We start from the raw sequence: 25,084 nt of genomic DNA on the forward strand, positions 1-25,084 counted from the left end.
CTGTCAAGCCACCAACTCAAGAGAGCCACTTTGACTGACATGGGTGGTGCTGCAACTGTGGGTGCTCCCATTTCAGCCCAGGTATCACAGAGGCTTCTGCGCACGTGATACATTCCAACGTCATGCGGATGCTGCTTATATGGTATGTAATCACATAATCACAGGGTGGATAAACATCCAATTAAAATATATATAAATATTACTCTTGAAAAAAAGAAATGCAAATGCCACATTTCCCTTAAAGAATAATTTGGTGAATATTAAATGATCAGAATATAAACTTGTCGGTAAAGAGCTGGTTTGTGCATAGTGCTAAATCATGGTTTAGCATCATGTGCATGGCCCCTGGGATTCTGCATTCTCCTTTCCTCTTCCCTCTTGCAGCACAGCCATGAGGAGACGGGAAGCATTTGCTGCAGTTTGTCATGATGTCCAAAGCAGGGCAAACTACAGTTGGTTTTTAACTATGGTTTCTCCAAACAAGCTAGGACAGGGATCAGCAAACTTTTATCTCTCTCCCCCTCTCTCCCCCAGCCCTTCCTCTCCCCCTGCTTTCCTACCTCCTCTGCTGCTCTGCCTGCGGTTGGGAGCTGGCAGTGGTGGCGGCGCATCTCCTTTCCGGGCCAGCTTTCCCAAGCGCTAGGCTCCAGCCAAAGCCCTTTGATGCACCCGTCACGATGCCCAAAGCGAGGCCATGGACGGAGAGGCCGGCGGGCGGGTGGCGAGTCTGGGCCGCGCCTCAGTGCGCAGGCGAGGATTTGGATTGGCTGGCTGCTGGCACCAATCAAAGCCCTGCTCCCTTCCTCTGCAGGGCGGGGAGAAGCCAGGAGGAGGGAGGGAGGGAGGAGGCACTGCTGCGGTGTGTGGGGGGGAGAGAAATGGCACCCCCAAAAAATTGCAAAAAAAATGGCACAGCCCGAACGATCACGCCGATCCAAGCAGCAATTCCAGGACCGTCCACGGGCCAGATCCAGAGGGCAATTGGGCCTGTTCTGGCCTGCGAACCTTAGTTTGCTGACCCCTAAGCTAGGATCATTAATGTTTTTTTAAAAATAATTCCATCCATGAGTTGGCACAAGACATTGTGCTACCTGAGTTAGGCGGGCCTCCCCTCCACCATAGTTTAGACCCCACACATAAACTGCTTTTGCCTCATGGCTTCCTGAGCTTGTTCTAAGAAAAGGGCCTTTCCTCAGAGGGAGGCACAGAGATAAGGCAGCATGGGACAGCTCCAGCATCACAGCTTTTCTGCAATGGCAGGCAATAATGGTCAACTTACACCATGTGGCTCTCTGTGACTTATATTAGAGCTGACTCTCATGCAAATGAATAGAAATTATTGTGCAAACTTTTCTTTATTTAAGAAGGTTAAGATACCTTTTAAAACATTTCCAAAACTGCTCAGGAGAGGATGCTTTCTACTTGGTCTGGACATGATCTAATAAAATGTCCAAGACAGATGCAGTAGAATATGTACATATTTAGTGCTGGTCATGTTTGGTGGAGTCTTCTTTTAATTTTCCAAGAGAATAGTTTTAAGATACGTTAATTTCATTAGGAACCATGGTGAAAAACATACAGAAATGAATATACCAACTCAGGCATGACAGCTTGATGATGCAATAGCCATCAAGCATCTTGAAAGCAGGCTTCTTCATACATCCTTGCATATACTACGCAAGAATTATTGAACGAATCATGCTTCATACCTTTTAGGGAAATAAAGTGCTATTTGCTCTGCATCCAGGTTTGAGAGATCCTCCAAGTAAATATCTGTGGGTCCCAGATGAGAGCTTCTCCTCATGGAACCTGATCCAACAAGAATTATCATTTCAGTAAGGAGACCTTGCTCAACAGCCATTTCTGCAATCATTCCCTCTAACAGCAGACCTCAGTGGTCAGAGCCTATCATTTAGGAACCAAAATGGGTGATCCAGAAATAAGTCAAGTGGTTTGTACATACTTCAGGGACTCCCTGGATATGAAAAAAAAATGTAAATTGAAAGAAATACCTTTTTTTAATCCACAAAACAAGTGAACAAGCCGCTGTCTAGTTTCTTCATTGTTTCTGTGGATAGCTCACTAGCAGCTTACAATATACTGGAGGTGAGCATTAAGGTTCAGGGTAGGAGGAGAAATGCACACCGTTGTTTTTCTTTTAAAAAGCAAAAGTTCCTCTCCAGAACATTACACACAAAGAAAGCTATATGGTGGCAGAGTTAGTCCCAAGCTGTATTCAGTGATATAGCACAGTGGGTGACAGTTTTAGGAGTAGGAACAACAACAACAACAACAAAAAGTCCTGTCTGTGAACTGCAGGTAGAACTATGAACCTTTTGTTCCAGGCTAGCTGGAGCCATAAACAGAAACACTCTTTTAGGGGGTGGGGATAAGCTGCAACATTTTGTTGTAGCTCCCCACTTGCACACATTTTACATGTCTTCAAACTTGTCTTACCCCTTCTCTTCTCCTGTTTCAACTCTGGGCTGCTGCAGGGCTCCGGGTTTGTCAAACTAGCTTTCCTTAAGGATGGCACTTCCACATCCAAAACTGGTTCAATAATCTCCTCAACTGATGCTATTCCTTCATTCTCTGCAGCAGTTGCTGGGACTTGCATATCACTTGAAAGGCCGGGAGTAGTTTGTAGAGCACTGCCAATGGGTTGAATGGAAGAACGGGTCTCTTCACTCACTGGGAGGCCATTCCCAGAAGGAAAGACTGGTGTCGGCCTAACTACAGGAGCAGCTGGAGAACACAATGCTTCATCAGAGTCTTCCATCTCGAGGTCACTTTCTGAGTCTGGTGTAATGGCAGCGAAGTGAGTCGTCTCTCCTACAGGAATGGTTGCAGCTGTCATGGAGACACTTGTGGCAGACTTTGCTGCTTCTACTCTGTCAGATTTGCTCACCTTAAAGGAGGAGAAACGTCTTCAGTTTGGATCACAAAACAGCACAAAAAGAGGAAATGTAGGATTGTTTTCAGAGGCTAGATATGTGACTGAGGCTAGATAGAAATCTGTGATTTCGATGGCTTCCACAAGTGTGGGGGGGGGTAGGTGTGGGTGCACAAATGATTGGGATTTTTTGTTCGTAATAATAAACAACAGTGTGCTTAATCAATTTATGACATTTCAAAACAGATAACTCTTACTAGAACTCAAACAAAGGAGGACCAAGGATATTAGAATCTCTGAAGAGCCACAGTGGAAGGAAAATGAGAAATTTATTCACCTCTAACAACAATGAGAAATAAGGGGCTCCTGGGGAATAATCATGTGGTTTTCAAAAACACACACACAATCACATGTGCATTCATTGCAAATGGTACCCTTTTGCTTAGATCACTTTGTAATAGAAGTCATTTGAAGAATACCTCTCTTCCACTACAGATTACACATCAAAGTAAATACTGCATGCACAAAGCAGAGGGGCCCAAAAGGCACTCAAAGTGTCTAAATATTGTTTCTAGAGTAGGAATTACACTTTCCCAGTTTGGCAAGGGCAATTTAGTTAGAAACAATATAGCCAATGCTAATAGCAGCATATGAAATACACAAAGTGGCGCGCACCAGGGTTCCCTTTCGAACCACGCTCACCTCAGGCAACCTTCCCCATGACCACTGCATGTGTGATTCAGAGCAAAGTGGCATTTCAGGATTTCGGATCTCCAACTCAGAGTCACTTTTCGGGGCTGACGCGCAGTTTGGAGGAAGGCTGTAAAAAGAAGATAAAAGCAAACACTTTTTACTAGCTGTTGTGGAGAAGTCTACTGGGGCAAGCAGGGGCAGGGCATCAGCAAAAGGAAAAGGGGCTTAGCCCAAGGCATTTCTCGCCCCAAGCAGTTCTCCTGACCTGAAACTCATCAGGATAACATAAGGAGAGCCAGCAGGATCAGGCCAACAGCCCAGCACCCTGCACTTGCAATAGCTACAGGGCCATCTTTAACCGGGGGTGCCGAATGTGTACTGGTCCCTCTCAATTGGCAGCAGTGAGACGCAATGGAGTGAAAGTCCCTCCCCCCCATCACTCTGTTACTCCGTAGCGTCAAATATTCCCAACGAGTCAGGAAAGAAAAGCAGTTTTTTCTGCTGCGTCATTGTTACAGGTGAGCCCCCCCTAAGAAAGGTCAACAACTTTGACTTCCCCCCTCCCCAAAAAGCTCAATAAAACTTAATAAGGGGGTGGCTAAACTAAATTTGGGACAGGGGTGGCACTGTGGGTTAAACCATAGAGCCTAGGACTTGCCGATCAGAAGGTCGGCGGTTCGAATCCCCGTGACGGGGTGAGCTCCCATTGCTCGGTCCCTGCTCCTGCCAACCTAGCAGTTCAAAAGCACGTCAACATGCAAGTAGATAAATAGGTACCATTCCAGTGGGAAGGTAAACGGCGTTTCCATGTGCTACTCTGGTTCGCCAGAAGCAGCTTAGTCATGCCGGCCACATGACCCGGAAGCTGCACGCCGGCTCCCTCGGCCAATAAAGCGAGATGAGCGCTACAACCCCAGAGTCGGTCACGACTGGACCTAATGGTCAGGGGCCCCTTTACCTTTTAAACTAAATTTGGGGGTGCTGGGTGGATCTTTGCACCCCAGCGGCGCATATGCTAAAGACGGCCCCGAGTAGCTAACCATTACTGCCTTTGACCATGGAAGCATGGTCATTGTGGCTAGAGAGATGTATCCTCTTTGAATTTATCTAACCCTCTTTTAAAGCTATCTAAGTTGGTGGCCATCAGTACTTCTTGTGGGAGTGTATAACATTTGGGGTCCCATGCTTCTGGCCAGGCTAATGGAATATCTCACTCTACCTCCAAAAACCTTTTTCACATGTGCTCAAGGGGCTGTATTAACGCGTGGGCTTTTTGGAATTCATCAGCATGGCAATGCATAAACCACCTATGACTCTACAGTCTAAATGATGTCAAGAGAAAAATAGGATGTGGTCAATATGCAAACATAGCACATGATCAGTAGCCTAGGGAGTCCCCTTACTGTTCTGACAAGCAAAATACAAACCAATTAGTCACACAGATATCCCAAGGAAAGACCCCACAAATGTCCTAATCATTATACTATAAACTTTTTCTTTTAAACAGTTTAGCCTTTGGCTCTCTGCTGCATCATGGAGCATCAAATACTGACCTCTGTAGGGGAGCTAGCTCTCCATCAGAATAGGGATAAGCTTCTTTAGGTTGCAGACCTCCAGCTCCTTCATTCTGAGTGTCAGTGAATGAGTAATACATTGTGTTGCTGGTAAGGAACATTACAAGGAAAATTAGGTACAATGACAAATAAATAGTTCTTAACCGATTGCTGAACTGTCTCCATAGGCCCTATTTGCACGGCTCTGTTTTACATTGACTTAGCATTACTCCCACGGCAGAATACAAACTCAGAGCATGTCATCTGCAAGTTTCTTGCATGTATTTCTTCTATGCAGCCATGGCATGGGAAGTTCATGTTTTGCTTTCAAGCCACATTTCCAGTCCTCCAAATAATTACAGTGGTACCTCGGGTTAAGTACTTAATTCATTCCGGAGTTCCGTTCTTAACCTGAAACTGTTCTTAACCTGAAGCACCACTTTAGCTAATGGGGCCTCCTGCTTCTGCCGCCACACCACTGCAGAATGATTTCTGTTCTCATCCTGAAGCAAAGTTCTTAACCCGAGGTACTATTTCTGGGTTAGCGGAGTCTGTAACCTGAAGTGCCTGTAACCCGAGGTACCACTGTATGGGGAATTTGGACAGACCTCTAAAACAAAACCACATAGCCTGTTATAGTTTCTTGACATTAATCTTGGATGATCACCCAGTATGTTCTGAGATACCATATGGGAAATTCATCAGCATGGCAATGCATAAACCACCTATGACTCTACAGTCTAAATGATGTCAAGAGAAAAATAGGATGTGGTCAATATGCAAACATAGCACATGATCAGTAGCCTAGGGAGTCCCCTTACTGTTCTGACAAGCAAAATACAAACCAATTAGTCACACATATATCCCAAGGAAAGACCCCGCAAATGTCCTAATCATTATACTATAAAAAAGCTGTATGTTTCCTTTTCTCTTAGCTTAGCCTTCTAATATGGCTATGAAGTTGGACAACTAAATTTAGGGTGTGCACACAATGCGTGATAATATACTGTACATTCAGTGCAGGGGACTTTTGACAGCATTGTACAAACACAGCATTATCTTCATGTTGTTCCTGTCCCATGCCATTTGTCAATCAAAAGTGCATTCTTATATGGTTATAATCAGTGCTTTTTTTCCTTAAAAAAATGTTTAGGAGTACTCTCATTTTCCTACTCATATTGAAATACTGCTCCTCAATAAGGTCAAACTTAGATTCACAAAATGTTTAGGGTATGCGTACCCCTGCATCCTTGCAGAAAGAAAGCGCAGTTTTGTGCTGAGAGAGCACTTTCTCAGGTTACCTCTTATATACTGGCATTGCAGGGCTGTGCCACTCCCTTTCACTGTAATTTCCTAAAAAAGGATGCATCTGCCCCACTTGACCTCTGACTATTAAGGAGATTTAAACAGTCGTCTAGCCCCAGTAAATGCTCTCCTGTCCAACCCCTGAACTCCCAGCAGCAAAGCAGCAAAACAACAAAATGTATTGCACAGCTGCAAAGCTGGTGCAAATACCAATGATGGCTGGCCTTTGCAGGAATTCAACACATGATGGCAATCCAAGTTTTGGTTACAACCTACTTACTTGGAAGTCAACAGCTTTCGCTTCTCCTCCAGAGATTTCTCACTTTCAGTCGCTCCTTCTTCTTCTTCTGAAGTGGAATCTCCCAGTGACACCCTCTTCTTTGGTTTCTTCTTGTGCCATCTTTTCTTGCGAAGGGCTGTATCTGAGCCCAAGACTTCAGGGTTTCCATGCAAGCTGGACGATCTGGACACAGGCTCTGCATTTTTCTCCAGTGGGATGGGAGATGTGCACATGGAAGTGGGGATGCTTTCCTGGAACAAGGGGAGGGGCGCACACAAAAATGCTCAACCTCTGACCCAAGTTAGGAGCTGATTAAACTATAAAACAGAAACAGGGAACCTGTGCCTCTCAATGTTGTAGAACTTCACTCCCCATCAACCCCACCCAGGAGTGATGGGAGTTGTAGTTCAGCAGCATCTGAAGGGCCACAGGTTCATTGCGACTACTATAAAACCAGCCAAATGAATACCTGGAACGGCAAACAGAAGGAGTGCACACTGTGGCCTCTGCAACTGGTCAGGAGACAAAGGAATGCTGGGAGCTTGAACCCCCTCCCTCTTAGGAAACAAACATCACAGCAAGGGGAAGAACAGCCTGGCTCAATGCCTCATCAGCCAATGAAAGAGTAGCTGTAGGGAGCCTTCTCCCCCACTCCTCCCCACCAGAAAGAACATTTGGCTTTAATGGTATGTTGCTCTGAGACTATGCAGTAGAAATGAAGAACACTCAGGACCCCATATATTGACTTGAGGAGTAAGGGCTATTGATGTGCATCTGTTATTGCAATCTCTTGTAATATACCTCGGGGATCATTTCATTGAATGCTAGGTATAAACCCATAGAAACAAACAAAGATAAACCTTGGATAAAATTGTAAATTTATGCGTTAGGGCTCATCCTGACTTTCTTTTGTGGTGTGCTTTCCAGTGTTTTTCCAAGTGCATGTCTGAACAAAGGTCCGTATAGTTAAAACTATGGTTTTCCCAGTAGTGATGTATGGAAGTGAGAGCTGGACCATAAAGAAGGCCGATCGCCAAAGAATTGATGCTTTTGAATTATGGTGCTGGAGGAGACTCTTGAGAGTCCCATGGACTGCAAGAAGACCCAACCTCTCCATTCTGAAGGAAATCAGCCCTGAGTGCTCACTGGAAGGACAAATCCTGAAGTTGAGACTCCAATACTTTGGCCACCTCATGAGAAGAGAAGACTCCCTGGAAAAGACCCTGGTGTTGGGAAAGATGGAGGGCACAAGGAGAAGGGGATGACAGAGGATGAGCTGGTTGGACAGTGTTCTCAAAGCTACCAGCATGAGTTTGACCAAACTGTGTGAGGCAGTGGAAGACAGGAGTGCCTGGCGTGTTCTGGTCCATGGGGTCACGAAGAGTCGGACACGACTAAATGACTAAACAACAACAACAACCTCTGAATTGGAACAAGTGTCAATCTGCAAAAACCCTGATTGTTCTGATTCAGCAGTAATCAGCAGGTTTTCCCAGGGAAAGGTGTAAGGACCAAAAAACAAAAACCCCACTTGGATACAGACCTGGAAAGCACAGTGCAAAAGAGAGACTGGATGAGCTAGTCAAATGCAAAGGATCAGCAAGCTTTATCATCTATCTGGGAGACCAATGCAGGAAGAATTCGGAATCCCATTCCTTGCTTCATCCCAGGGATTGAGGCGCACAGGCTATTAAGTCAGAATTGCTTCTCTCATTTGTTATGGTGAACTTTGGCATGATGGGAAGTTAGTGATGAAAAGGCAGGGACATTTTAAGAAAGGCCCTTCCTTCCTTCCTTTTTTGGCCACTGTTGTAGGACCAAATTCTTGGAGTACTATTACTGCCAGAGAGTGGGAAAAGCCCAGGATATAGAAACAGGTAATGAGGATAGCAAATGAATAGAGTGCGGAGAGAGGAAAAAAAGAGGATAACTCCAACTTTTTTCATGTATTCATTAGGGGACAATGAACATACATGGGGGTGGGTCATTGCTTGAAAGCTGCCTCTCCTAGTTTATATTGTTGGTAATGAACAGCTGAAAGACATCTATAAAATGCTTTATCAGTTGCTCCACCTCTCTGAGTGAGCTTAGAAATACAGGAAGCCTACTATCCAGTGCCACAAAGTCAGAATTCCACACCCAGAGAATTTCAGCGGAGAATGATGGGCTTTTCTCTGAGCATGTTTCTCTGAGGATCCATTTAATAGATGAACTTTTTCCTCATGAACTTTTTCCCCTGAAGAGAAGCTTCTCTTTCACACAAAGCTTTGGTCATCTATTGAAATGTGATCATTTCTTGTTGAATGAGCCAGAAGAAGTACCTGGCAAAGTCTCAAAAGGTGGATAGAGTTGTCCGATTTCAAGAGAACAGGGCTTCAGAAACTAGCCAAAACAGACAAAATATATCTAAAATGAGAAAATATGTGCAGATGTTCTTGATTTGCTATGCTCCAGAGAATCAGGGCCTTCTCAGTGCCAACTTCGCACACATTGTAGTGGTTTCGAGGAAGAGAACAGAAAAGCCCTGTCGCAGGAGATTACCAAGATCACACCCGCAAAATTTGCTTCCCCCCAAAAATGTAATTTGTTAGAGGAATTGTAACTCTGATGGGTAAAGTTCCCAGGATCCTTTTGGGGAGGGAAAGAAATGTGTTTTCAATGTGACCCAAGGAAGGGCCAAGCACTGGACTAGCAAAAAATAAAATAAAAAGCAAGACAAGAAATCCAGTAGATTATGGTCTGAGATATATGTGGAATTTATCAGGAGGAATTTATCTAGATTGTTGAGAGGCATGGCCAAGGACTTGGGTAATCTTTTTGTGATATGGTGCCCTGTGTGAGGCAAAAAAATGACACCTCTGAATGGATCTTCTCAATTTTGTGCCCCCTCTGCTTATTGCCCTGTGCAGGAGAACTGCCCGCACTACCCTAAATTCAGTGTTGAGGACTTCAGGAGTGAGAAGTAAGGCACAAGAGTATCTGGAAAACAACAAGCCTTCAGTGTAGTCTATTTGGAAGCTGAAAAGTTGAGGGGTGGTTTTTGATGTCTTTTCTAATGTTAATATCTTCCCACCTTGCATTCCTCTGACTCCTGGACAAAAAAGGCTTCTCCATTGTCACCCAGCTTCATATGCAGATTGACTGGCTCGCCATTAATTTCAATGTCAACCTAAACAAACAAAAAAAGGTTAATTGTTTTTAGCCTAGGAAGCAATCCCAGAAAAGGCAATGGCGAAGTTAACACAAAAAGCATTCTAACAGCTTTCCATATCTGGGACTTAGAGATGCATGAGGAATTTGATCTTTGTGAATTCCAAGACCAAGCTGACCTCATCAGCATTGTGAGGAATAGTTATCCCCTGCCTTTCACACTTCCAAAATATTCCAGTGCTTCAGCTCAAAAAACAATAAACCACACAGGGAACTTATGTATTGGGATGACATGCAGTTAATTAACAAACACATTAAAAATGCACTTTTTGAAAGACAATACAACAGAGAAATTTGTATTTTGATAGATGTTGATGAACGTTTTCATTTTTCATTTCTAAAAATGAATTTTCATGCAGGTTATTCATAAACACATATTAGATTAGTGCAGAAATAGCACAGCATGGAATCGTGTAATGTTACCTCACCAACTTTGATATGAGTTGCTGCTTTTCATAGCAAGAGAATAAAATTAAACCAGGCACTGCCTAGTTTATAATCTCAGTCGAAACACATGCACATGCAAATTCATAATTGCACATGCTAGACTTTTTCAGGCTAAGTGAAAGAAAAATAGTCCAGCCTGGGTTTTTTGTTTTTGTTTTTTTAAAAAAGATCAGCCTGGCTGCAGGCCTGGTTTTACTGTGAGAACTTTTGACACAGCACATTCCAGTGATATAATTCTAATTTAAATGGGGGCTTGCTTTCCAAATGGACAACTGCCTCTAGCGTCCAAGAAAGCACCTCATCTCTCCATGCCATAAAACTAGCCTTTCTCCATCACGAACCCTCTTTAGCGGCCCATGCTTCCATTTTGTCCCCTACCCCCCCCCTACATTAACAGGACTTTGGTCAGAGACAAGGGAGAAAATACACTTAGTCACATTTCCTTTCATAAATATTATGCCTCACTTAAACCCCATCATCACCAATGAGCATAGCAGATTTGAGATTGCAGGAAGCCAGTGGAAAGGTTGAAGTACATGTTGTACCTCATTGTGTATATACATTTTTAAAAGGTCAGGAACAATGTGGCTTGAGATAAAGCAACAAACAAGCTCGTCTCCCCACACAGCAGGCACATCTTTGTGCAATAGGGATCACTTGGCTGTATTGTGCAGAACACAGGCCCAATTCAAAAATGGCCCTCAGTCTCAGGATGCATGGCAAGTACCCACCTCCGCTGTAAAACTGGTAACAATAACAATAACAATAACAATAATAATTTAATATTTCTACCACAGCCACTCTGAGCGGCTTTCAATAGAACATTAAAAACAGAATAAAACTTTCAAAAAATGCAACATCGATGGTATCTAACACCATGGAAACTTTCAAAAATGTATAAAAATGTGTCAAGTAATTGTTGGAGATGCGGAGACTCAGGAACATTCTACCATATGTGGTGGATATGTAGGAAAATACAGGTATTCTGGGAGAGTATACATGCAGAACTGCAAAAAATGCTAAAGATCTCTTTCAATAAAAAACCAGAGGCCTACCTCCTGGGAATAACAGATTTGGATATTCCACAAAAGAGGAAGGGTATCTTTTTATATGCGACGGCGGCAGCAAGAGTTTTCCTCGCAGCAAAATGGAAGAGTAATGAAATCCCCTCTATACAAGATTGGATCCAAAAGCTGACAGAATATGCCGAATTAGATGGTTTATCAGAAAAAATAAAGAATAAATCAAAACAGGAATTTGTTTCTAAATGGGAGGTTTTCAAAGAATATCTGAAAAATAAATTAGTAGTTTAAATTCTGTTGCAGCATTCGAGGAACTTCAGTGATAGTTGCTAGGTAGATAGAAGAAATTCGATTTATTGAGAATAAGTTTAATTATGAAAAAAATGTGTATTGGCAATAAGTAATATGAATTTGAAATATGGAATAGACGGGAAGTTGGGTCTTTAGTGTTAAGACCAACAGATGTTTTATTGTTTGCCAAGAAAATTATGTGTCTATGGTTATTTTTGTAATTTGTGTGTAATTTGGTATTTGTGTTTTTTGTGTTTTTTTCTTGTTGTATAAATATTTTTTTTTTAAAAAAAAACACAGAATAAAACTTCAAACATTAAAAACTTCCCTAAAGAGGGCTGCCTTCAGACCTCTTCTAAAAGTCGGATAGTTGTTTATTTCCTTGACATCTGATGGGAGGGCATTCCACAGGGCGGGCGCCACTACCGAGAAGGCCCTCTGCTTGGTTCCCTGTAACCTCACTTCTCACAGTGAGGAAACCACCAGGAGGCCCTCGGAGCTGGATCTCAGTGTCCGGGCAGAACAATGGGGGTGGAGACACTCCTTCAGGTATACTGGGCAGAGGCTGTTTAGGACTTTAAAGGTCAGCACCAACACTTTGAATTGTGCTCAGAAATGTACTGGTTATGTTGTTTCAGCCAATGTGACCTTGGACCAGTGCGTTTCTAGATTGTGCTTCTGTGGCTTCCCATATGTCTCACAGGAGACGAGAGGACAGGTAACAAATTTGGGCTCAAGGGTTAATGGAAGATCAACTCTTTCCTATTTGGCAGGCATGTTTAGAGAATTTTTAACCAATAGTCAATTTTTATTTTGTGAAATAAGTCTGAAGTTCTGAATGGCACTTGAAAACTATGGCCCATTCATACAATCTTTTTAGCATGGCAGTACTGTACGCAGATTATGAAATTTGCTCAAATGTCACAAGACCAGTAATCCATAAGGTTTTGTGCTGAGAAGAATGTATGAATGGGCATCCCCCACACAAGTTACTTATTTTTTTATTTAGCAAAATAGTAAGTGATATATACATATAAGTGGTTTGCAATGCTGTCTAAAATACACATTTAAAATACCAATAAAAAGCAAATATTTTAAAGAGTTAAAAAAATACATACAAAATAAAAATAGTAATTTAAAAACACTCACGGCTGCTAAAATCACCTGCCTGGATAGCCTTGCTGGGACTAAAAAGTTGTTAGTAGATGCCAAAAACAAAATCAACTTCCCAGCAATAATCCATAACCCACATCCTGCAACATTAAGGTTACTAAGCGTAACTTTGTGAGAATTGTTGATCGTGGTGGAATTTGGTAGTTTCCACATTTGACCTCCTTGATCCTCAAGCATATTAGTCCTTGTCAACACACATCAGGTGGCACTTACCACTTTCTCACTGGAATGCAGAACACGTAGCTTCCCAAAGCGCACATGGAAAGGTGAACAGAGGAAGGAGCCATCTGGTTGCCTCACCACAATGACATCAATGCAGCCTGTCAGGGTGGCTGGGTTCAGGCCCTTATACAGCTCCTTCACAGTGCCAAACACTGTTTCAGCGAGCTGCCCCACATAGTTCATTGTCCGAGACTACAAACAGAAAGAAGGGAGAGACAGATTTTTAAACGTTTTCGCATAATCATGTAATACAGGGTCCCCAACCCATGGATGCCTTGTTGTCTAGGAATGCTTCCATTGGTATCACTGGGCAAGTCCCACAGACACTGAGCTTCCATTTTAAGAAAAAGAAGTAATGGCTTATCCCCACTTACCCTTCCTCTGCTCTTTCCAGGCACGGTCCACACTTTAAAGGTCTGTGTCTGTGCACCCTTTCCTTGGGAGCTCTCCTCGTGAAAACCTGCTCTTTAAAGCTCAATCAGAGCAAACAGCAATTTGTGGAAAACCTGAATTGACGTTTGCTCTGATTGAACAATAAAGAGGGTTTTTTGCAGGGAGAGCTCTGGGGCAAAAACAAAAACAATGCCCTCAGACACAGAGCTTTTCAGTGCAGACCTCTGCCAGGAAAGAGCGAGGCAGAAGGTAAGTGTGGATAAGCCCTTTGTCTCTAGCCTCCTGGAAAGAAAGCTACAGGACAAAATGTGCACATACCTTCTAACCAATTTATGTGACAATTTATAGTGATGTATATTTTTTTCTGGTACTAAGGAATGCTCCCTGTTATTAACACCATCAGAGAGAGAGAGAGAGAGAAAGAAAGAAAGAAAGGGAGAGGATGAGGATAATCTGTATTCTGTAATCTCCCACAATCAGGGCATAACTGACTTCCTATAGCAAGAATGAAGTTGTCAGGATAGTTGCCTCTCTAATTTTGTGTTATGCTATGCTCTCCATAATAGCCAATTTTGGGTTATGCTTTGCCCCCATGGCAGCCATTTTAGGACCGGCACCCCCAGCACTCCTCCAAAATTCAAAATGTCCCCACAGGTCCAAAAAGGTCAGCAACTTTTAGTATACGGCACCTTCAATCCAAAGGCGGTGTTATGCCATTTCTGGACTACTTTGTGTTCTATATGATACTATCTGTTCTGAGAAGGATCTGGAAGTTCAGCCACATCCCAGCTCTAATTTTATGAAGTTTGCAGTGTGGGCAGTTACCACTTGGCAAACAGTCATCTATAGTCAGCCATTGTGATATGACTCCTGAAGCCTAAGGACACCACCAATGAAAGCAGACATATTAGGCTTTCCTGCTTCCTACACTCATTCTACAGAATGCATGATGGATGATTTTACACATCGGAAGTTACTGATTCCAGGGTTCTGTGTCACCCAAGATAACTAGGAGATTCAGCTGGTAAGAAGGATATCATCAGTGACATATGAATAATGGCTTCCTGAAAACAAGAGGTTGCAAATGCCACAGAGCCAACAGATACATGACTATCATAGAGAAACCAAAATAGTTTCCCCTAAGCCATCTTCCCGGACAGGCTAGTTTTCCATTTTAAGAGCCACTGGGTGTGTAGAGAGGTTTAAATCCAGTTGGGCCACACCTGCTGGGTAGAATGACTAGCTGAACAACACAACACAATGGCCAATAACAATGGCACTAAACACTATTTATAGACTAATACAAATGATCAGGGTAGAATGACTAGGTAGGAGAACATCTAAGCACCCGCTCTTACTCAGTTCTCCCATGCAAGTATCTCCCACAAACATTTTGCTGTTAAGAGGCAAACTCAAGTTTCGGAATCTTGTGCTTCCCTTGTAATGTCTAGTTCTGCTTTCAGGATACAGAACCAGCAAGTGGGTTAGAAATAATACATGTGTCCCTAACTAATATTCCTAGGTGTCTCTGAAGCATTGCAATGGAAGGAGACAGAATTAGAACCACTTGTGTGGCCCTTTGCTCCCTAAGGAGAATCAGCAAAGTGAAGATTCATTGGCTAGGGGTAGCAGACTGATGTACCTATCCTAGCTTCTATTTTCTGCCTAGATCTAATGCCCTCTCTCTAAGCATGAGATTTTTAACAGACACCACAGAAATGAACATTCAGCAACTGTATCGCCAGCCAATTAATTATATGGGTTTTAGCTGATAAATCACTTTTACTGATGAAATTTTCATATAGGTAAAACATTGGTTCTGAAGCAGCACAATTTGATTTTAGAGGATGCACACAAATGCCATAGGAGGCATTGCAGGAAAAGGCATGTCCACCTATGCAAGAGAAAGGGGAAATGCCCTTTGGCCTTCTATTTTTTTTAATGTTTGTAAAATTTTACTCAAGGGCACCTTTCTAGTCAATTAAATTTTATATATATATTAATCCATTCAATTCAACCAATGTGACAGCCTTGCTCATTAGCTGAGTTTCCATCCTTGACATCCAAGAAATTAAGATCAGGAACAAACAGAATACTTGAAGAAACTTGCACCTCCAGTGTTGATCGATGTTACAACTTTGTTTTTTATATGAGTCACCCGGTGTGCACTCGCGTTATACATGGGAAAAGCTTTGAACCTTGTAATTAAGTCACGAGGAATTATTAAGAAGACTTCAGATGTCTATACTAACCATGCACTGATGCCCCTTGGCTGTGCCAGTACACTACACACCTACGCAAATTAAGTAATCATGATGCACTCTTCTTACACTGAAGATGTCATTACAAGCTTATTTTACATAAAACACATAATGGACAGCATAGGCAGAAGCCTTAGTCGTTATTACAGTCTATAGCAAAATGGACAAAGAACTGCTTTGACCTTGACTGTGGAAGAGCTAAGGGGCAGGAAAATATGTGGCATCCTCCATGGGGCTCCCTGTAGAATCAGGAGTAAGTCAGCCCACCACCACTCTTACTCCAGACACCTATTACACAGGAAACATAATGCTCTCTCTGATATGAGCAGCCATCTACAACAATTTAATTTTGTCTAAAAATGAATGGGGGAACTAGTGAAGGGAGATGGTAGCATAAAAGTCACTGGTACATAGGAAGTTGCCCACAAATGGAACCAGAGAGTTACCACTGCCAATTCATGCGGAAACATTAAGGTAAACCAACACTCCCAATTAATAGGTAATAAGATGTACAATTAAAATAATAATCCAGTGCTGAAATAAGGCATCATGTAGGAAGAGAATCATCTTGGCAACTGATTTAATAACTCAACATCCAATCGCAGTTCAAAAATACTTCAGTTATCCTTCAGTGTGTGAAATGGCTTACTTTCTTTTTGGTATGAAGTGGCCGCATGGAATTGTTTCATAGGAACCGGCACAGTCAAATTAAGCGTAGTGCTATTTGTACATCAAAGATGCAATATTCATCTTTGTTCAAATCCTTGGGTCTCAGGTCACCCACTTGTGCACACAACTTTTTCCTCACGATGAGATATACTACAACAAGGCATGATTGTATCATGCCATTAAAGGCATGATAACAGAGAGCGAGTCAAGACCACTTGCCAAAAGGCTGAATAGTTACCTACCAGGGATGCTGGAGCAGCGTATTTCCTGCATTGTGGAAAACTAGATGACCTGCGATTCTATGACTAATTCTCAAGGATGTCATCTGGCAGCAGTTCATTCCCCCAACAGTTACTAATGGACACCAAGGTCCTAACATTTCCATTTCTTATTAAAGAGCCTCATTGAAAGCAAACTCTAAATAATGTCTCTGTGTGTTTCTGCCCCTTTCGTGAGTTCATCTTTTTCAAATGGCTCTCACTTGACAATCTATAAATGGTCACTGGGGAGGAAGTAACATCACAGGGACTTGATTTATTTGGTACACAATGTCATTTAGCAGTGCTCATTTAGACTTTTCAACCCTGCAACATTTCATAAAAGAAAATAAGAACAAGTGTGTATTTTGTAACATCCTGTGTGCTGTGCTCATTTGTTAAGCCACAGTCGGCAATGTACTGATGTAAAGAAAAAGAGGGTATTTGTTACCCACATTGTCCCATCATATTTAAAAATGAACACTGCTCCATTACACTACATAGAGTATGGGTCTAGTGTCCAAAGTGTTTTGAAATGGTCAAGGAGAAAGGAGAAATTGGGATTGTGCCTGTCATGGGCATGGCCAAGATTTCTATTGAGGGGGCAGAACCTCAGTTTGCTATGTATTTTTATTGATTGGGGGGCAGCAGCCCCCCTGCCCCACCTTGGCTATGTCCTTAGTGCCCAGTTGCTCCATCCCTGACCTCCATTTTTGTGCAGGAGCTTACATGAGTGCTAACACAAAGTGCTGGGCACATGACTTGTGTCCTGAAAAAATACAGAGTGTTCTAGTGTTACCCTAAATGTGTCTCTCATGAAGTAAGATACGCAAGAGTCCAACCAAGCTTGGTGGGGCTTACTTGGGAGGGTCGAGAGAACCCCAGGACAGAATTCGGGGGGAGAAGAGGGGGTCATTCTATCAGCCAAATGCTTGCATTTGGGGATCTTTCTCCCTAATGCTACCATGAATTACTGTAAGTATAAGCAGTGCTTCAGAATGCAATAGCCACAGCAAGCAGAATGCAAAAAGACACCCTCCAGCAGCGAAACTTTTGTATCCTGAAAAAAACGCCATTTACCTACGACAGTGATCCTCTATTGGGAAAAGAATGCTCCACTGCAACTATTATACAATTACTGTATGTGAACACACACAAAATCCATGAACCCATGGAAATGCCCACAGCCATGTGAAGAGCATCTCAAACACACACACACACACACACACACACACACACACACACACACACACAGCAAAGAAAGCTGCTTCTTACCCAGCAAATTTGGGGCAGTTTCACATTGCCTCCCTCCCTAGAAAGAAACCCACCTCTGCTGAGCAATTTGAGAGAGCCGATCTTGCTCCCAAGCATCTCATAAGGCCCTCTGGAATCTACACTGAGACAAACTGAGTCAGCATGAGGACCAGGCTTCTCTTTCTAAGCAGACAACAGAAGAGTTTGCAGGTGTTTACCTTTCCTATCCTGCAAATATCAAGGATAAAGTGATTCCTAGAGAGGCAGGGGGGAGGGGCCCTGGCTGACTCTGGAAACTTCATTGCCTCTGTCAGCTCCATGCTGTTCAGAGCCGAGAGAAGGTCATGAGACAGTCCCCTTGCCACAGTAACCTGCTGAGCTGAGCATTCTTTGGTGCAATTTAATTGGCAGCTATGCAGGCAAGCTCACAGCCCATAGCACAGAAATTGTTAGAGCTCCCCTCTCTGTCCTCAACAGTTATGTTCACCTAAAGTCTTGAGGGCACCTTTGGAAAGCATTCATAAATAGTGTGCATATGCACAACTGTGTAAAATCACACTTTGTTGACACAACATTGTTGTGGACAGGGTCCTGGGACAAGCAAAAGTCAGCAGCAGGGGCTCTTTTCTCAGATCTCCATGCTGGACAAAGCCATCAGAGGCCTGCAGCTTGCACTCATAAAGAAAGCAACATTCATTTGTGGTAGAACAGTATATTTGTGAACTTCCAGCAGAGTACTCTAGAACAGTCATCTTCAACCTTTTCAGATCCAGCGCCCACTTTTAACCCAAACATATATTTGAGGAACCATTTCTTAATCTTTTATCATATAATTGCATGGTGGTCGTGCTCCTGTTGTGACCGAGTTTAAGAGAAACAGTGACAGTGGCCAGCTGAGAAACTGGCAAGCTTAGATGCAGCTTCAAGTTCAGCCATAGGTAGATCCCAGGCCTGAGGTTATGGGAAGACTGTCAAATGACACGATCCAACACCAAGAGCTAAAAGGTGGAGGGTATACTCTTAAACCAGGGGCTGGTTGCCAATCTGATGTTCTCTAGATGTTGCTAGACTGAAATTCCCATCATTCCTGGCTATTGGCTGGGGATGATGGGAGTTGGAGTATAACAACAACAACTAGAAGACACCCCAATGAGCTACCCCTCTCTTAAAAAATGGTAGTGGTTCATTAGAGCAGAACACAGGAGCAGAGAGACTGTAGGCCTTCTGTTGCTACAGGATAGAAAGTGGTAGGAGTCAGAATAACAGGTCCCAAGGCCCACTGTAATTTCTCAAGAAAGCCACCTCAACCTTCTGCATTTCTGACTTTTTACACAGGCAGCTGATGATGTTGTCATGAGCTCATCAGTGACTATAGTTCTGTATCAACCTTTAGATAAAACAGGAAGGGAATGCTTCCAGTGAGCCAGAGCTATGAAGTCAGTGAATCACATTAATAAATGATCCGCCTTCAGAGTCATGGAGTCTCGTGGAAGTCGGACTTTAGAACTCTACCCAGGCTCGAGAAATTTAGCTATATAAAAGGCTCAAAAATTTTGATAGGAACATTGTCTTACCTGGCTATGAAATCTTACTAAGAGAAAGTTACATCTGTATGAGGGCATTCTAGACACATTGTAAGGCCTATCAGAAAAGTGTAAAAACTGATCTGAAGGCTGTAAAGCCTACTGGGAGGAGGAGTTTGAACTTGATATCCTGCTTTTTACCCCCCTTAAAGTGAAAGCACCTAACAATCTCCTTTCCCTTCCTCCCCCACAACAAACACTCTGTGAGGTGAGTGAGGCTGAGAGACTTCAAAGAAGTGTGACCGGCCCAAGGTCACCCAGCAGCTGCATGTGGAGGAGCGGAGACGCGAACCCGGTTCACCAGATTACGAGTCCACCGCTTTTAACCACTACACCACGCTGGCTCCCAAACAACCACCAGAAAGAAAAGCTGACATGAAACTACAAAGTTTTTTTTTTTAATGTACAAGCAAGAATACACACCATTTGGCTGCTTCTTAATTATTTTAAGGTAAGAGAGCAAGAGACTCCCAAGCCTCCCACAGTGGCTGTTGCAACAAAAAGGCCCTGGACCAATTACCCTGCAATTTGGTATGTTTAAACCACTTTGAAGGGGCTCCTGTGCCCATAAATTTCATCTACTTTGGCCAAAAGGAGAAAAGGATATAACCTTTTTTAGATTTCCTGTTATACTGAATTGGGAAACACAGTGCTTTTAGTTCATAAAGAGTTACACAGGAGCTGAATTGCAGATCAAAGGGATAGCACACAGAGTGACTCAAACAGGCTGCAAATGCACAGATAAGCACACCTAGTATTTATCTCGGACCTGAGAACACTGAAACTTTACATTCATTGGAGCACACACTTCTCAGAGGTAATACCCAGGGCTCCAAATTTTAAAATTACCTGGTAGAAGAGGCCAATAATTCAAATTCCTGAAAGCTGTTTGCAACAACACTCATAAGGGAACTTCAGATCCACGAGGGTCATTGCTGCTTTCTAGTACAGCTCTACCAGAGAAGGCTTTCCCTGCTATTGAACCTCTACGCAGTAAAGGGAGAGACAGACACACCAGCTGGGTTTCTGTCTGTCATTAGTAATTAAAGGCACAAGTGCCCTGCCAGGAAACAAAGCAGGAACTCTAAAGCCAGCCCTGCTAACAAGAAATTCAGCTGAGGCTTCTTCTCCTTCCTGAACTGCTAAGTAGGCCAGGATGGCAAAGAAGGCATCCTGTACCCTTATCAATGTCAATGCTGTGAAAGCCACCATTATTTTCTTTACCCACACACTAAGTACCTGCAGGACAGCCACGTGATAAACAAAGCATTCTTCTCCCCAGCTAGAGTACACTGAGAACAACCACATTTTGTCATGATCATGCACCAGTATTTCTAAACTGCTCAGCCCTTTCTGCAGTCGAGTACTTCACTCCTAGACTACTGCTGTCCTTTGCATTTGCCACCCATCTTTCCTTCACCTGGTGACTGGCACACCTTAGAAAGAAGCTCTACTCCGATCTCCCTATCTCCACTTGCAACTTATTAAATTGGGTTTCCGTACATGCTCAGTGTATTTGACTCAGTTCTCCAACATTGCTCATAGGACATCTGTAGCAACTTTACACACCACCCAACAGCTGAGTGGTAACAACACAGCAGGTAGAAACATGCAATTTTTATCTGCTGTCTTTCAACGACTCCCACGGAAATGAGGCTGGACTGTCTCACTCATGTTCTATCAAGCCAGGTGCAGGCCACAAGGAGCTTAACAGCCTTTCTGATTTTGCTGCCTGGCCATAGCACAAGGACAGGCTAGCTGTCAGGTAGTGGGCAAGCAACAATGCATAGCTTGTGAGCTGCTTGGTGAAGGGTGATGGGTCACTCATCAAGCATCTGCTTTGCTTGCAGAAAGGTGCCAACTTCAACCCCTAGCAACTTAACTTAGAGCTGGGAGACATCCCATCTGAATCTCTGGAGGGCTGCTGCCAGTGTAGGCCATATTGAATTAGACCAGGGATAGCCAATGTGGTGCCTGCCATACGTTGGTCTCAGCAGTATGGCCAATGGTCAGGATTAATGGGAGGTCCACCACACCTGGATGACATTATATTGGCTACACCTGAGCTAGATGGACCAGTGGTCAGACTTCCTATGTTCCTATGTTTGGATTCATGTGTCACAAGATGTGAACAGACCTTCATTAAGGGATGCCATACAGTTGTATTAGAAATTGCCCCATAAACTGCTTGTTAATCCCATATAAAACAGACATAATATTGCTTTAGTGTATTTTTGGTTTCTATGGAAGCCACCCAGAGTGGCTGGGGAAACCCAGCCAGATGGGCGGGGTACAAATAATAAATTATTATTGTTATTATTAATGGTTACATGCTGAAATAAGGGTACAACATTGTGATTTATATTCTAATAGTAAAGTGAATTGTTCCCGTTAATATTGTTTGAAAACAATTATGAGAAGAGGGCTGAGGTTGAGACCCTGGGAGGCATTAAACTAATATAATGACTAGTGCTAGTGCAAGAGGATTTCCCCATCTTCTCCTGCATGTACCCCATGCCATTACCAAATCTGCTCCAGAGGCTTGAAGGAATCACCAGACCAGATTTAGGGGGTACATGGGGAAGAAGATGGAGAATGCTACACCTCACAAGGAAAAAAGCTTTTTACTACCTTCGCCTTAGTACTATATTGAATACAGCCCCATACATTTAAAGTACATGACTTCCCCCAGACAATCCTGGGAATCATAGAATAGAATCATAGAATCATAGAGTTGGAAGAGACCACAAGGGCCATCAAGTCTGTAGTTTGTTCACTGTGCTGGGAATTGTAGCTCTGAACAGGTAAAGCCAACCTGTCAATCTGGCATAGCAGAAGTGCTTTTTCTGAAGGGAGGCGGCGCCTAGGCACAGCTGAAGCTGGCATTAATATTGCACGAAGGGAACATAAGAGGATGCAGCCAGAAAGGCAGCTTCAGGTCAGGACCGGAGTTAAAGGCAAGCCAACAAGGTTTAGATGCAATACAGAAATTTAGTTCTTCCCACAGACCAGAACAGCAGACAGAGGAGCACCAGGGAAAGGATTAACAGGATTCTACAAGAGGACAGTACATAAAGACAACTTTATTTTTATATTTCTATTTCACCCTTTCTCCAAGGAGCACGGGGCAGGCTTAAATGGTCCTTCTGTTCTCCATCCATTTTATTTTCACAACCACCTTGTGAGGCTGGTTAAACTAAGACAGTAAGCTGAAATTCCTTTGGCCATACAAATCTTTAGCCCTACTGAATTTATCCCCCGCCAAAAGAACCTCAGCTTGCTGTCCAATTTGCAAGCTTCATTCCATTTATGCTATACACATAAAGAAAACATCAAGCAAACAGAACTGTTTCCTCATTGTCCAATATACCAGACAGTTCAGTGAGATACTTCCTGCACACCAAAATCCCCCACCCCAGGCTGTGTGCCACAATCTTCAAGCTGCAATCCTATACTCACTTACCTGGAAGTAAGATCCTCTGAACTCAACAGGTCTTATTTCTGAGTAGGCATTATAGGATTCCACTGTCTGACTGTTTCCAAACAGAGCACTACTTGCTTACATTCTCTGCCATAACAGCTCCCCAAATGTACACACAAAACAACAATAGTCTTCTCGGTATACTTGCCAGCCAGCTTGCATTACCTGGATAGGACCTTCAACCTGACTTCAGTGGTTCTTGGACTTTGAAATGAGCACAGTCTCAAGATTCCAACAGGTTGCTACCTACAGACACATCTTTTCTGTGCTCCACCTACTTACCTGGTGCTTCCTGTTTTCCTCACACCTGAATGAGGGGAGGAGTCTGTATAACAAGCATCACCAGGTTACTGCGGGCTGAGCCTATGGGGACATCAGAAATCTCTCCTGGGCTTCCTTGTATTAAGCCGCAGATGAGTGTTTGAGCTGCAGGTATTTGACAGTTCAGCCTCTCTCTCTCTCACCGGCTTATCAGACCTGACAGATTGCCACTAATTAGCAACAAGGAGCCCCCTGCTGTTTGATTGATCATTCATTTTGCAGGCAATGGATTTTGCTATGTGATTTCCAAGAGCTGGATTTTCAAGCGGCTTAAGATTTTGCAGAACGACAGAAGTTGGACTCACTTGACTGTGAATGTTTTCGTGGAAGGACTAATTCCGTGTGAGTGTTGCAAGCAAGGTTTAAAAGCTCGGATTGTGTTCAACTGGACAACATTGTGTGTCTCCTGTTGTGTTGCAAGGAAAGAGTGTGGACCTATGCTCTTGTAAAGTGAAAGTGCTGAGAATGAGGGTTGCGTTTTGAGCACAGGATACATTTAAAGCACATATCTACCCCCTCCCCAAATCCTGGGAACTGTAGCTTATTAAGGGTGCCGGGAATTGTAGCTGTGTGATGGGAAAAGTATTAGTTCCCAGGATTCCTTTTGGGGGGAATGTTTCTTTAAATGTCTTTTGTGCATGCAGTCTGAAACAGAGAAATTAAGGAGGTGAAGCTTTTAAACCCATTTAGCACCATCTCAGAAAAAGCTCTGCTAAGGGAATTTCCACTAAGCATTAAGATAGTTCCATCTGTCTGTCAGTAAAACAGATTGCCTTGGAAGGCAATCTATTCTCATTTTTTAAAAGATGTTTTTAAACAGAAGCTGGATGGCCACCTATCAGGGATGCTGTAGTTATTGTAGATTCCTGCAATAAGCAGGGGGTTTGGATTACCAGATGGTTTTCAAGGGCCTTTCTAGACTGGTACTTTATTACAGGTGTATTCTGCCACATGCTCCTTGCCCAGTAATAGTGAATTAATTATGTTTTTGCTTTTTCTGCAATGCTTCCCCACATTGTTGATGTCCAGAGGGACTATACAGCAACAAAAGCAGGACAAAAATAAACAGCATATGCACTGATTGGAAATGAAACAATGTGATCAGCCCAAAAGTTTTGCAAGCACAAACAACATTGGAAGTGGGGTCGCATGTGATGACACCAAGAGCATCATGAATGTGCAATAAAAACGAGGTCAGGGGGGTCCCCAAGATTCCTTCGCATTGTGTTATTCTATTGCTTTCCTTCTAGATTTACCTATCTAGGCCTATTAGGAGTAGATTAAAATTCATAGGCTTTTGGCTTTAAATAAACATTCACAAACTTTTTATTGATAATAATCAGCTAAATAGTTTGAGGATCTATACAACTGTGTAAGATGCAGAAAACAGCATTTTTAGAGAAATCAAAGACGGGAACTGAGGGAAGTCGGGGGGTGGGGGTGGGTGGGTTCTGTGGGGGGAGGGAGGGGAGGGAGGAAAAATGGGGAGGGGAATAAGGATGGTATGTTTCTGGATAATATGTTTTGTTTTAATTTTGAATAGAAAACGTTATTTTAAAAAACACACCATAGGCTTCAACTGGGATAGTTGTCCTGTTCCTGTTATTCTGTAATATATTAATTTTGTACTGCATGTGATGTCATAAAGCCACACTTTCTTCTTTTCCTACATTTATATAGCTGTTCTATAACAGGAGTTCTCCAGGTGGCTCACAAAGCGTTCATGAATTACCCCAATGCTTTGTCAAATCCCACCTGAGCGAAAAAGTAATGCAC

At 43.0% G+C, this 25,084-nt stretch overlaps 1 protein-coding gene across 4 annotated transcripts in view; it reads right to left on the reverse strand.

Moving 5' to 3' along the window:
- The window catches only part of LPIN3 (lipin 3), a 37,183-nt gene extending 13,878 nt beyond the window's left edge, over positions 1 to 23,305 (reverse strand). For 2 of the 4 annotated variants that reach the window (XM_083508019.1, XM_083508016.1), the window contains exons 1-8: positions 23,153 to 23,305; positions 13,081 to 13,281; positions 9,798 to 9,893; positions 6,725 to 6,975; positions 5,140 to 5,247; positions 3,596 to 3,713; positions 2,458 to 2,908; positions 1,710 to 1,809 (exon numbers count right to left, since the gene is read on the reverse strand). In XM_083508019.1, coding sequence (XP_083364145.1) covers positions 1,710 to 1,809; positions 2,458 to 2,908; positions 3,596 to 3,713; positions 5,140 to 5,247; positions 6,725 to 6,975; positions 9,798 to 9,893; positions 13,081 to 13,272 — 1,316 coding nt within the window. In that variant the 5' untranslated portion in view covers positions 13,273 to 13,281; positions 23,153 to 23,305. The other 2 variants (XM_083508018.1, XM_083508017.1) reach the window with 2 other exon arrangements.
- Between the last annotated feature and the right edge of the window lie 1,779 nt (positions 23,306 to 25,084).

The sequence above is a fragment of the Podarcis liolepis genome, assembly GCF_965112155.1.
Source record: "Podarcis liolepis genome assembly, chromosome: 6".
NCBI classification, from domain to species: Eukaryota; Metazoa; Chordata; class Lepidosauria; order Squamata; family Lacertidae; genus Podarcis; species Podarcis liolepis.